The 13944-nt window shown below is 49.1% G+C and overlaps 3 protein-coding genes across 3 annotated transcripts in view; 2 read left to right on the plus strand and 1 right to left on the minus strand.

Annotated features, from left to right (window-relative positions):
- LOC146420213 (uncharacterized) overlaps positions 1 to 13944 on the plus strand; it is a 90939-nt gene that overhangs the window by 49088 nt on the left and 27907 nt on the right. The gene's annotated exons all lie outside the window — the stretch shown is intronic.
- The window catches only part of LOC146420216 (serine/threonine-protein kinase pim-1-like), a 147013-nt gene that overhangs the window by 13386 nt on the left and 119683 nt on the right, over positions 1 to 13944 (minus strand). The gene's annotated exons all lie outside the window — the stretch shown is intronic.
- Positions 7639 to 9255, plus strand: LOC146420218 (uncharacterized). The gene is made up of 2 exons (XM_085048539.1): positions 7639 to 8293; positions 8345 to 9255. The coding sequence occupies exons 1-2, from the start codon at positions 7639 to 7641 to the stop codon at positions 8722 to 8724; spliced, it is 1035 nt and encodes a 344-aa protein (XP_084904665.1). The 3' UTR covers positions 8725 to 9255.

Genomic DNA, 13944 nt, shown 5'->3' on the forward strand with positions numbered 1-13944 from the left:
TCTGGAAATTATAACAAACTGGCCTGAAGGTGAGACTTTTAAATTATCTTCAGAAGATGCAGAGGAGCAAGTAGCACGTGCCGAGGAAGCACCCCCATATAATGAACTGCCAGAGAGTGAAAGACGCTATGCCCTCTTCACCGATGGTTCCTGCCGAATTGTAGGCGCAGATCGGAAATGGAAAGCTGCAGTATGGAGCCCCACACGACAAGCTGTACAGGCTACCGAGGGACAAGGTGGCTCGAGCCAGGTCGCAGAGCTTAAAGCCATCCAACTGGCTTTGGATATTGCCGAACGAGAGAAATGGCCAAGGCTCTATCTCTACACTGACTCCTGGATGGTAGCCAACGCGCTATGGGGATGGTTAGATCGCTGGAGAAAGGCTAACTGGCAGCGCAGAGGAAAACCCATCTGGGCCGCTGAGATTTGGCAGGACATCGCCGCCCGGGCAGAAAAGCTGACCGTGAAAGTTCGACACGTGGATGCACTTGTACCCAAGAGTCGGGCTAATGAAGAGCATCGTAACAACGAGCAGGTGGACCGAGCTGCCAAGGTGGAAGTGTCACAGGTGGATCTGGACTGGCAGCACAAAGGAGAGTTATTTCTAGCTCGTTGGGCCCATGATGCCTCTGGTCATCAAGGGAGAGATGCGACATACAGGTGAGCTCGTGACCGAGGGGTGGACTTGACCATGGACAACATCTCACAGGTCATCCACAGCTGTGAGACTTGCGCTGCAATCAAACAGACCAAGCGGGTGAAGCCTCTGTGGTATGGTGGACGATGGTCAAAGTACAGGTATGGGGAAGTATGGCAAGTTGACTACATCACACTTCCCCAAACCCGCCAAGGAAAGCGCTACGTGTTGACCATGGTGGAAGCAACCACGGGATGGTTAGAGACCTACCCTGTGCCTCATGCTACTGCCCGGAACACCATCTTGGGCCTGGAAAAGCAAGTCCTGTGGAGACATGGTACCCCTGAGAGAATCGAGTCTGACAATGGAACCCATTTCAAGAATGGCCTCATAAGCACCTGGGCTAGAGAGCACGGAATTGAATGGATATACCACATCCCCTATCATGCACCAGCTGCCGGGAAAGTTGAACGGTGCAATGGACTACTTAAGACAACTTTGAAGGCACTTGGCGGGGGAACCTTCAAAAATTGGGAACTGAACTTAGCAAAGGCCACCTGGATGGTTAACACAAGAGGTTCTATCAATCGAGCCGGTCCTGCCCAGTCCAAACCTTTGCACACAGTGGATGGAGATAAAGTCCCTGTGGTACACATGAGAGGTTTTTTAGGAAAGACTGTTTGGATTAGTCCTGCCTCAGGCAAAGGCAAACCCATCCGTGGAGTTGTTTTTGCCCAAGGACCTGGTTATACTTGGTGGGTGATGCAGGCAGATGGGGAAACCCGTTGTGTCCCACAAGGAGACCTTATCTTAAGTGAGAACTGTGTAGATGGTAATAGAATAAGGGGTGGATAATGTCCTAGGTTGCAATATAGATGTAGTTAAGTATTCTATTACCACCAGCTGTGGGCCGTTAGCTGCTATCAGCTGCTAATGACCCACTCCGGATGACAGGCAATGGGCCATCCGTTAGCTGTTACCAGCTGCTAATGACCCACCCCGGATGACAGGCAATGGGCCATCAGGGACCCACCGTGTGACTCATGGACTTATCTCATCCCATTGTGGGATGCTCTGCCCAGAAGGGAAGAACCAGGTGTTCCCACCTGGATATAACCTGGCCCTGGAACTGCCTGAGCTAGCCCTGTCTGCTGGGTTCCCAGAGGACCAGAGCTACCACTGGATCTTCAGCTGGAGACTAGACCTTCACAGGATCACCGCTTCAACTGGACTACTTCAGTTGGACTGCTACTACCACCCTAACAGGGTGTTAGGTTGTATCTGACTTTGTCAGTGCTTTTCCTTGTATTATTTCACTTATTTTTAATTTCAATCTTGACTTGTGATCTCCCACTGGTTTGTTTTCAAACCAAGACAAGCACATATTTAGTGTTGGCACTATCTGTTGTGACACTTAAGAACACTCTTAGTGCATTTATGTCCAGAAAGATCTTGATAAAATAGATATATTTAATCCATAGATCATATCTATAGAATATATTAAATATATACTATTATTTTTTTTAGAAGCAAAGCCATATGGAGTGTCACTATCTGTTGAGACACATAGTAATGCTCTATAGTTAGTGCATTTATGACTGGCAAGCCTCAAACTGTTTTGCTCTTTCTTCAATAAACTACAATCATGCAGAATCTGGACCGTGTAAGATTTTATTGATGTCAGCCTGACCTCTAGTATTGGTAAATCTCACCACTTGTGAATCTGGGCTGGTGAACAATCTCCTTGAACTCACACAAACTTGCAGTGCTGAACTGTTTCTAATCACAAATTAAACCCAGCTGCCCCTGGGATCACAGAATCATAGAACGCCTTGGCTTGGAAGGGTCCTTAACAATCACCTTGTTCCAAGCCTGCTGCCATGGGCAGGGAAAACATCCACTCTCCCAGGTTGCTCCAAGGCCCAAGCAGCCTGGCCTGGAGCACTGCCAGGGATCCAGGGGCAGCCACAGCTTCTGTGGGCAGCGTGGGCCAGGGCCTCAGCAGCCTCAGAGCCCACAGTTTGTGCCACACCTGTGGCCTCAGCCCGCCCTGTGTCAGTGGGAGGCCACTGGCCCTGGTGCTGTCCCTGCAGGCCCTTGCAAACAGCCCCTCGGCAGGTCTGCCGTGGCGCAGCAGACCGAGATTTCGGTCCTGCTGATACCAGGCAATTCCCATATGGACTCCACCAATATTCCCCCAAGGTGCATTTGTGGCTCAGCTTTGGAGTCCTGCAAGATCCAAACATCCCCTTTGGCCCAAAAAATCCCTGCCAGGGACATGCAAAGATATCTGGGGCTCACTTCTAGAATCTGTGAGTTCTAAATATCCTTTCAAGAAAAAAACCCAAACCAACCTTCCCGGAGACCCCCCGATAGATTTGGGGTGAGCTCCTCCTCTCTGGTCACCTGTGGAATGCAGGGGGGACAATGATCCCAGAGCCAGGGGTGCTGCAGACACAGTGGGTGGTGAAATCTCATGGTTCTGCTGCTTCTCCTTTTCCTGCCCCTCCTTTCCTCTCCCTTCTCTTCCTCCTGCTGCTCCTCTGCTCCCACCCCAGAACCCCCTTCCCCACCCTCCTCTGCTCCATGGCTGCTGCAGCACAAGCTGCTGCGTGGGGGGAACACCCCAATCAGCCCCAGGGATGGACAGGAGGCTTGGGGACCCCCAGTGCAGATCCACCTCCCCCAGAGCCCAGGGAATTGCTCCGGGGATCGAGTGCTGGGGCACAGGGCCCCAATCCCCATTTAACTCCATTTGGGCTCCCAGCCCCCGGTTGCCGGGACAGCAAGGTGGGCCCGGCCTGGGCGTCCCCCACCTCCACCCTCCCCAAATTCCGCTCCCGGGGGTGCTGGGGGCGAGGGGGTGCGCAGGTGGGGTCCAGAGGTGCCGGAGCCACGTGTCCCCCCGCTGCCAGCGCCACCCCCGAAGGATCAGGGGTACCCCAAAACGCCCTCACAGCTGCCGGATACCCCGCAAGCCCCTAAGGAGTGGGGTCCCCTGGCTTCATCACCCCCAACCTTCAGCTGCCTCATCCGGGCCCCATCCCACCCATCCCCCTCGTTCAGACTTCATCCCACACCCCAATCCACATCTCACCCTTCTCGGGCCCATCCCATCCCGGCAGCTGCCACTGGGATCACCCCAAAACCCGCGTGCCGAGAACTCCCCAATGTCCCCCCAAGGGGCATTTGCGACTCACTTCAGGAGTCCTGCAAGATCCAAACATCCGCCTCCTCCCCTTCTGCAAAAAAAAAAAAAAAAAACCAACCCCAAACAAAAAACCCCTCCCTGGATCAACCAAAGATATTTTGGGCTCGGCGCTGGAGTCCTACAAGGTCCAAAAATCCCCCCAATCTCCCAGAAAGAACCCCAGGCACCACCCAAAATATTTGGCGCAGCTCCCCCTGCCCACTCACCTGCGGGATGCCCCGGCGGGGGCGATGCTCCCGGGCCGAGGGTTGCGGACACAGAGAACAATAGACGCACGTGGTGATTCCTTCCCGTGCTTCTCATGCTGCTCCTTCTCTATCCCTCCTCCTCCTCCCGCTTCCCCTCTTCCATCCCTCCTCCCCACCCGCACTTCATCCTCCTCTGTCCCTCCTCCTCCTCTCCTGCCAGTTTATCCTCCTGCTCTTCTTCCTCTTGTTCTTTGGGATTCCCCTCCGGGCTTTGTCTGCCATCAGCCTTAGGTCCATCCCGTGCTCAGCAGAGCATCCTGTGCTCTGTCAGCACTCTCTGTTCCTTCGGGAAGGATTTGGGATTTATGCCAGGCACAGACACTGAACCTCACCCCAAACTGCCCCGGTGCCATTGCTGTCCCCTCGGCGCTGGGCAGCTGCTGTCCCAGGGGAAGCAGGGACACAAATGGAGCCAAGTGCAGCCCAGCTGCCCGTGCTGATCCAGACGAGCCCCAGGGACAAGGTCCTGCAGAGCCACACGGAGCCCTCGGCTCCTGGCTGGCAACGGCTTGTGTTGTGGCTGCCCCAGCGGCCAGAGCGAGTCCTGGAGCTCCCCAGCTCCTGCAGCAGGACCCAGGTTCCACCTGCTCTGCCAGGCCCTGGCCAGGGGCCAGCAGATCCACTGGCTCCATGCAAAGGGGATGTTCAGGAACATCCAGACCTTGAGCTGATGTTTGTCAAGCTGCAGCTGGCAGAGTTCTGTGGTGCAGGAGACCCAGCATGGGAAGAGGAGACCTACAAGGAGCTGCAGGAGAAACACCCTGAGCTCCTAAGGATGTTATGCCTGGAATTTCTGCTGGAGAAAGTTCTTCCAGAAGCTGTGGTGGAAGGAGTGACCCTGAGCAGGGCAGGTGCTGCTGCTGAGAGGTGCTGTGTGGGTCAGGGCTGCTGCCAGCTCCAGGTCAGCCTGGGGACAGCTCTGGAGGACACTTCCCAAAGAAGGTGAGCCAGGGATTACTGTGAAGATAACAAGCTTTCCTGATACTGCTTCAATTTCCTACTTGGAGCAGGATGGGGAGGTTGGGGAATGAGAGAAGTAGAAAAGGAGTAATGTTTGAGCATTTAGTGCAACTCCTGATGTGTACCTTTGGGTGCTCAGTGTGTCTGCTGGGAGCCTCCTCAAGGGCCTTCAGCCACTGCTCAGCCCATGGACAGCAGCAGCAGCACCTTTCCAGGGCCCAGCAGGGCTCTTGCCAGCTGCCCTTGCCCACCTGCACACAGAGCCTCCCCCAGGCAGGGCCCTGCAGACAGGCAGGTTTCTGTAGGGCTGGGCAAGTGCACAGAGGGTGGGATGGGCTCTGTGAGCACAGACAGGGACAAGGCTCCTCTCAGGAGGAACATGTGCAGCACAGGGAGATGATGAGGGAAGGAGAAGGAGCTGAACAGAGCAATGCTGTGGGCAGGAGGGCACTGTTGGTGTGTGGGAGGTGCCGTGCACAGCTGGGGACAGGGAACACTGTCCTGAGTGCCAGGCTGTCCCTGCCCTGCCCTCTCAGGCACAGCACCACAACATCTTCTCTTGTTTCTGCACTCCTCTGATACTGTCACTGTTATCTGGTGCTCTCAGGGAGGCTCTGGGGTTTGCAGCAGCTGAGGCAGGCACTGCCCTTGGGATTGCTCCCAGGCAGCTGTGTCCATGGGAATGGGGTGTCCGAGCTTCCCTGTGACCTGTGGGGCTGTGGGCAAAGCAGTCCATGGGAAAGGGGAAGGAGCTGAGCCTCCCTCCCTGAGATGCCATCATGAGCACACCTGGGGATCTCCTTGCTGTGTCCTTCCAAGCTCTGAGCTTCCCTCCTGGGTACAAATCCTTGCCAGAGCCTCTCGGAGTTCCCTGCATGTCTGTAAGGGTCGATCCAAGAATCGAGTTCTGTCTCAACATTTCTCATCAGAAATTACAGGTGCAGGACTTATGCAGAGAATGCTGTGTACTTGCCTAAGGCTGGTGCTGAGCAAATGCTTCATGCCCGCCTAAGGTAGTACGGAACGAATGCTTTGTGCCTACCCAAAGCTGATACGGAGTGAATGCTTTGCACCTGCCTGAGTTGATACAGAACAAAGACCTTGTGCCTTCCAATGTGGGTATGTGACGAAGGCTTTGCACCCGTTGCCCTGACACCCATTGTGAAAAACCTGCCGACCATGCCTCGGACTCTCCTCCCTTGACCCTGCCAAGTGGAGATTGGCAAATCTCCACAAGAATTAAGGGGGAGCAAAGGCGGCTGGCAAGGAGGGACCAGGTGTATGGACTAGCATAAAAGACAGCTTTGGAGTGGCTGAACTCCGAAGATCTTCCCCACCGAAAGATCACATCGATCTTTGCAGAGGCCAAGGAACGCCGACTGAACGGGACTCCAGGGACGCCGGACGTCTGTGGACCCGTGGTGGTAGCTATAGCCCCTTTCCTTCCCTTTTCCTCCCCATCTTTTCCCAATTTTCTCTCTTTCTCTCTCTATCGCAGGCCACTTTACAGGCCAAATTAATAAAGTTCCCCCTTGGATTCAAATTTAACTCCCTTGACTTGTTGCATTTTGTGTTTTCTTTTCCTTTTTGCACTCTGAGATCGTAGCTGGTATGAACCATCACGCGTCTGCTCATGAGTGGACCGTGACATAAATTGGCGTCACGGACAGGATCCTGATAGAGGCTGAGGGACAAAACCCCTCGAAACTCATTTTTGAGGACTCTATTGGGATTCCGGCTATCAGAACTTAGGGTGCAAAAAGAAGGGGAGTTAAATTTTTGTTTTAGTGACACCTGAGAAAGGGTAAGAGTGGCCATCAGCAAGTATCTAACTTTCTCAAGTAGATTTGAGCTGTTTTTTGTTGTTTTTGAAGTTGTTTTGTTTTAGGATTAAGAATTTGTTTCTCAAGTGAATTTTGAGCTGTTGTTGCATTGTTTTTGGAGTTGTTTTGTTTCAGGATAGATTTTGAGCTGTTTTTTGTTGTTATATTGTTTTTAGGTTGTCTGGTTTCTGAATCAGGATAGAGAGAAATGTTTCTCAAGTGGATTTGAGTTGTTTTTGTTGTTGGTTTTGTTGTTGGTTTTATTTGTGAGTCAGGATAAGGAGAAAGATGTCTGGCAAACAGGAGAAGAGAGATTCTCAGTTGGTGGATGATAAAAATGTATTATTTACATTTTTGGCTAAATATGGTGCTCGACCCTCTCCTATTGGGGAAGATTGGGCTCGAGAGAATTGGAAAAATATGCAGAGTATAGTAGATCGGATTTCTCTGCTACAGAATGAGGCTAAGGTTAAGTTTTTACTACCAGGAAAAAGCAAGACAATAGTCTGTTCTGTTTTGGGTGCCAGCTTGATCGCAGCCATTGAAGACCATCATAGGCAGCGTAGTAATGAAGGAAAAATCATAGAATCCTTAGAAAACCTGGTGCGCTGTCACCAAACAACAATTTCCAAACTGGAAAAGGAATTAGAGCGCAAGGAAGAAGAAAACCGTTCCTTAAGGGCTGCTCTTGAAGTAAATCACACTAATTCACAGAACACTAGTTCACAGAATATAGCATCATCAGGATCAACTAACCTGATGTATCCACAGAAGGAATTGGAACAGATGGAAAAAATTGATGAAAATCCCCCTTATTTAAGACCCTTATTCAAAACTGAATTTTCTTACCCTAATGATGAAGATACTGACCCCCACATAATCACCAAGGAAACGCCCTATTCTGCCACTAAACTAGCCAAGTTCAAAAGGGAATATGGGCATCTTATCAAAGAATCTGAAACAGAATATGTGTCTTTAACTGGGGGTGACCAAGTACAATTGAGTGCAAAGGAGGCTGAGGGTTACTGGGGCCACGGAGTTTTCTTAACAACAGGTGATCACCGAGCCCCATGGTCTCCAACTCAGTGTGCTGCTTACTGGGCTGGAGGGTTAAACCCTCTGGACAGGGGAGACCCCTTGGCAATAATAGGCACAGCTGACCAATTACTAGAAAGTGTACACAAAGCTGCTTGCCTACAAATGATACATGAGAGAAAACTAATTCTTGGATGTGAATTACCAATGATGTTATCTGTTAACCCTGAAATTATGACTGCCTTAATAAGGGGACTGCCTGAATCACTCAAAACCACAGAGACAAGTCTCCAGAAGACCACAGCATCAATGAGTCCTGTGGAGCGGTCGCAGATTCTTATGTGCAGAGGTGATAATAGCAGAAATACAGGCAGTACCAGTACAGACTCTTACACAAATTCCTCTGACTTTTCAACACCAGCCCTGCCAGGTAACGGACCTCAACCTAGACCTAAAGTCTGGACATGGGGGGAGGTAACACAAGAATTAGTTGATTACAGTAGAAAATACTGTCTGATAAGGCCTCTAGAAGAGAGATCAAGAGGTATCCAGCAAGTAGGAGTTAAAAATACACTGCCCTGCCCCAGCAAAACTATGGATGTTGCCAAGGAACTGTCACAGCCTAAACCCCTTTTTGTCCAACTTGATTGGTGGCGTTTAGGACTTACAAAAGGAATTCCTAGAGATTTGATGGATGGTTTACCTTTAGAAAAATTGTGCAAACTGGTAACTCAGTGGCGTGTGACAAAACCACCTTCCTCTGTGAAAGAAAGCGCACCCGTCACAGCTTCTGCCCCCCCCTTTCACTGAGACTGCAGATGAGACATCAAAGCAAACTTTTTCCTCCAGAACAAGGAAACTAGGATCTCCATTTCCTAGTGGTGGGCAGGGAAATGGAGAATGGATCTATGTTAAACAGCTCACCAAAACAGAAAAAGGAGATGTGTTAATAACAGCTATTGTGGGATTTTATTCTTGCAGTTTTAAGGATGCTGAGAAAAGGTATACTGCTTGGCAGAAAGGCTTGTTTGTGGTAAGCCCGGCTTTCATTGAAGTCGATGCACAGATTGACCATTTCTGTGATGTGTTTTCTGTAACAGAAGAAGCCTCAAAGAACCTTTCTACCCAAGAAACGGAGAGCCTGGATATCAACCAAGATAAACTTGCCTCAGTCATCCGGGTGGCCCCTCCTTTTTCCCAACACCAAACAATAAATGCCTGGTTTATTGTTCCATCATTTTAATTCCTTTTTGCCTGAAAAGGGCAAGGTCTCTATTTTTGTTTTTACAGGAGAACCCCGTGGGACTTTAAGAATTTCTATAGAAGAAATATGAATAAGAATTGAAGACTTAATTCTGAAAATGGCCTACAAAATTTTCATTAGATTGCTCATACTTTTCTGCATTACGCCTTCTTCCTATAACCAAAATAATAATGAATTGCCTTGATCTCAAGCCTTCATAGAATATTCTAGCTCTTCCAGAAATTATCCCAAAAATAACCATCCAAATTTGGCTTTAGTTGTAATGCATGATGACAAAATTTACCATTCGTCTGATTGGGTCTGGGATAAAAATGAGTGGGTTAGAACCCTACCCGGTATCATTGATGAAAATTTCAAGTGGAATGCAGAAAAGTGGAACCTGGTTTTCAATACCATTTGTAATTGGAAACACCAGCCAACAACAAATATTATTTAAACCAGAATGGTCTCTCAAAAAGGTTGCTCCCTTTTCTCCTGGAGATGTATGTCGAAGAGACCTGACTGGTGTTTTTAGGAACTAGATTGGGGATTCTAAATAGCATTGATTCAGAGATATTATTGAATAAATTGGCTACTGCAACTTTTGATCTGACAAAAATGCAACAGCCTTTAAGAAGGCATTTTTCCCACAGAAATCTGAAAAATAATTTGGGATAGTGCTAACAATTTTGAAAAGAACCTCCAATCTTGGTGGAAGTTGGTAAATTTTACCTATAATCATGTTAATAACACTGTTACAGCTTATGTATTAACTATTCATAATGCTTCAGTATCTTTAATCTATCCTGTTTTCACATTAGACTTGAGCCACAATGGAACTATACTCTATCCTTTCAAGCACAGAGCATGGGCCCAAAAGGTGAATGATAAATGGCAAATGATAGACCTGGAATCCTGCATTGTGTGGGAACAACTGTAAAAATAACACCATCAGAACACAAGATTTTTGTTTAGATACTGACCAAAATGTTTGCCATTTTGAAATTCGTCCTGAAATTAACCCTGAAACCATAATCATTTACATTGGCAAGGGTTGTGCATGCTTAAGAACTGTTTGTAGTAATATCACAGTAGGAAATGTGATAGCTTATACCAGTAATCATACAAATATTTGTATTTGTAATTTTACTGAAATCATGGGATGTGACTTCTCTTACTCAGCTCCAGTCGCTTCCCACCAAATTCTGAAATCTGATATCACATTGATTCATATTGAGCAAGCTGCATGGCAAAAAGTAAATGTAAAAATCTTTCCTATCTTGTTTCCCTTCCTTCCCTTCTCTCCCCTTCCCCCTTCCTTAGTGTTACCACCATGTGGTCCCGAAGACAACTCATCCAGAAGACACCTCATCACAAAGAAAGACAACTCACCCAGAAGACGACTCATCATGAAGAAGACAACTGGTCCTGAAGATAAATGTTGAGCCACCGGGTGGTGTAAGGGTCGATCCAAGAATCGAGTTCTGTCTCAACATTTCTCATCAGAAATTACAGGTGCAGGACTTATGCAGAGAATGCTGTGTACTTGCCTAAGGCTGGTGCTGAGCAAATGCTTCATGCCCGCCTAAGGTAGTACGGAACGAATGCTTTGTGCCTACCCAAAGCTGATACGGAGTGAATGCTTTGCACCTGCCTGAGTTGATACAGAACAAAGACCTTGTGCCTTCCAATGTGGGTATGTGACGAAGGCTTTGCACCCGTTGCCCTGACACCCATTGTGAAAAACCTGCCGACCATGCCTCGGACTCTCCTCCCTTGACCCTGCCAAGTGGAGATTGGCAAATCTCCACAAGAATTAAGGGGGAGCAAAGGCGGCTGGCAAGGAGGGACCAGGTGTATGGACTAAGCATAAAAGACAGCTTTGGAGTGGCTGAACTCCGAAGATCTTCCCCACCGAAAGATCACATCGATCTTTGCAGAGGCCAAGGAACGCCGACTGAACGGGACTCCAGGGACGCCGGACGTCTGTGGACCCGTGGTGGTAGCTATAGCCCCTTTCCTTCCCTTTTCCTCCCCATCTTTTCCCAATTTTCTCTCTTTCTCTCTCTATCGCAGGCCACTTTACAGGCCAAATTAATAAAGTTCCCCCTTGGATTCAAATTTAACTCCCCTGACTTGTTGCATTTTGTGTTTTCTTTTCCTTTTTGCACTCTGAGATCGTAGCTGGTATGAACCATCACGCGTCTGCTCATGAGTGGACCGTGACAATGTCCCACGGGGAAGTGCAGAGATGCCACAAGTGAGGAAATGCTGTTTGGTAAAAACAGGCTATTAGAGTTTGCTTTTGCAGATGATAATTAATTGGTGGGAGGGGTAACGATCAAAGTGTGGTTCTAATGGTTGTTGATATTGTTCATTTGTTGAAGGATAATGAGTTTGTTGCAAATGGTTGTATTTTATGGCAATTGATATTGTGTCAAATTAATACCTGTGCTGTAAGTTTATGATAGTTACAGCTTGGGTACATAACATGGGTGAATGACAGGGAGGATTAGAATGTTCTAGAACACTGGGGATGTAATCGAAGGAGGAGTTTGATGGGATTTTTGCATAAAGGGATAAATGCAAGGAGATCATGGGGTGAAGAGCGAGCCTATGGCAAGATCCCAGACAACTGGGAGCAAGCAACCAGCCAATGGAAGGGACTGACACAATCTCCAGCCAATGAGCTCGGGCCTTGGGGGAGGGCTTAAGGGCGGTGCTAGGGCGGGGTTTGTGGGGAATGCAGTGCAGTGACACAGCGCTCAGGGCTGTGTGGCTGCGGGTTGTGTGAGTGACTGTGCGCGGAGCTTCGCTTTGGGGAAAGGCAGACAGCCGTTCTAAGCCTGTTATCCTTGTTTGTACTAAGTAAATGAGCAAATCAATTCTTTCAAAATTTAAATAGTGAGAGGACCTTTCTCACACTTAGGGCGAGGATGTCAGATCTTTCATCAGGCTCTGCTCTCCTGGGGGGTTTCTTTTCCCAGGGAGGCTCTAAAAGCAGAATAAAACGGCAGCGTGAGGCAGAGCACAAAGGAAGCACCGGGCTGATCCCATTAAAACTGCCCTTGCAGTGACATTTCACGGCTGACCCTCAGCCCCCCGGGCTGCAAACAAAGCCCGCTCGGGCCGAGCACAAGATCCCCACAGAGCGCTGAGCAACAGCCGGAGCCCAGCAGGGCCTTGGAGGAGGCAGGGCGAGCCCCGGGCCGGGTTCCAAAGGGGCTGCGGGGCTGGGGGCGATGGCGCCGAGTGCCCTGCCCGTGTGTGCCCTGGGCTCTGCGGCGCCACGGGGACACAGTCCGGGGCCGGGGCTCGGTCCTGCTGCCCCCAGGGCGCTGCCGAGGGCTCCCCGCCCGCCGGGGCCGGGGCGGCGCTGAGGGAGCGGCGCCGCCATTGCTGCCGCCATTGCTCAGGGGCGCTGAGGGGAGAGCGGCTCCCGCCAGCCCTGCTCGGCTGTGAGGGGAGAGAGAGACAGAGAATAAAGACAGAGAGAATAAAGACAGACGGTGCTGCTAAAGAAAGTCCGTGCAGTTCCGAATGCCTTCGGACACCGGCCCGAATGGCTGTGCTCGGGTGTGTGAACATCGCCACTCGGCTGCCCCAGAGCAGAAATGCCCTGGGGAGATACCGGGACCGGTCGTGTGAGATGGGACGCCAAACACTCGGGGTTTGGTGTCGTTGGGATAAAGAAACTGTATTTTTAGTCTGTTTGGGATAGAAAACTTTTTCTGATTGCATTAGTCTGTTGTACGTGGGGTTCAAAAGGCATAATAAATATTAAAAAGAAATTATAAATAGCTGTATTTCAAAAGGCATTAAGACTTAGGAGTAATATGTCGACTGACAAAAGATTCAGTAAGAAAAATGCTATCCTATAAAAAGATCTTTCTTCTGCAGTTTTATCAGTGGCTGTTCTTGGATTTTAAACTTCTAAATATTTTTTTTCCTCTGATTTGCTTTATTTTGCAAACATTGAATTAAAATGAGCAACATCTGGGATAAATCAGTAATTAGATACAAAGCTTCAAAATAAATGGGGAAGTACCAGAGGATTCACATGCTTTAGACGTGTGTGTACATGTGTGTGCATAAAAGCATCACTCCTTTTCAACACTGCATTACAGCACAGAAGTAGTATAATCAGCACAGAATTAGTAAAATTTACTCCTCTTTTCATAAGATTCCCATGAATCTACACCAAAGTCCAGTGAGTGATAAAAGACAGATCAAGTGTGGTTCTAGGTCATCTGTTTTTACTCAAATTTCCCAAGTCCTTACACTGCTTTGAAGTGCCAGCCTGCAGGTGGGACCACACCTGATGTCCCTGGAGTCTCTGCTCTGGGCTGGAGCCCTGCAGGGCATCTCCACCAACAACAAATCCTTTTCACACTGCCTGAGTCTCCTTTGGTATGGTAAAGCAGATGAGAATTTCTGCCTTCTCTCAGGGCTGCATAAGCCATCAAATTTGCCTCCTGGTGTTCCCAAAGAGAGGAATGTTGGCCCATGGACCCTCTGCTGTTGGATATTGGGCAAGGGAGGAGGGAGACACTTGGTTGTCCCTGTAGACAGAAGAAATGGATGAACATTCAATCCCAAATCCTGATTTGGTGTTTCTTTGTCATCCTTCAGTGATTCTTGTTTGGTTTTGGAAAGCAAAGAGGAAGAGAGGGTCTAGGAAAGGAAGAATCCTGCTGTACTCCCTGACAGGAGGTTGTAGCCAGGTGGGGTTGGGCTCTGCTCCCAGACATGAAGTGACAGGACAAGAGGAAAGGCCTCAAGCTGTG

Source organism: Lichenostomus cassidix, unplaced genomic scaffold (genome assembly GCF_008360975.1).
Source record: "Lichenostomus cassidix isolate B80296 unplaced genomic scaffold, HeHo_3.0 HiC_scaffold_44, whole genome shotgun sequence".
Taxonomy (NCBI): domain Eukaryota; kingdom Metazoa; phylum Chordata; class Aves; order Passeriformes; family Meliphagidae; genus Lichenostomus; species Lichenostomus cassidix.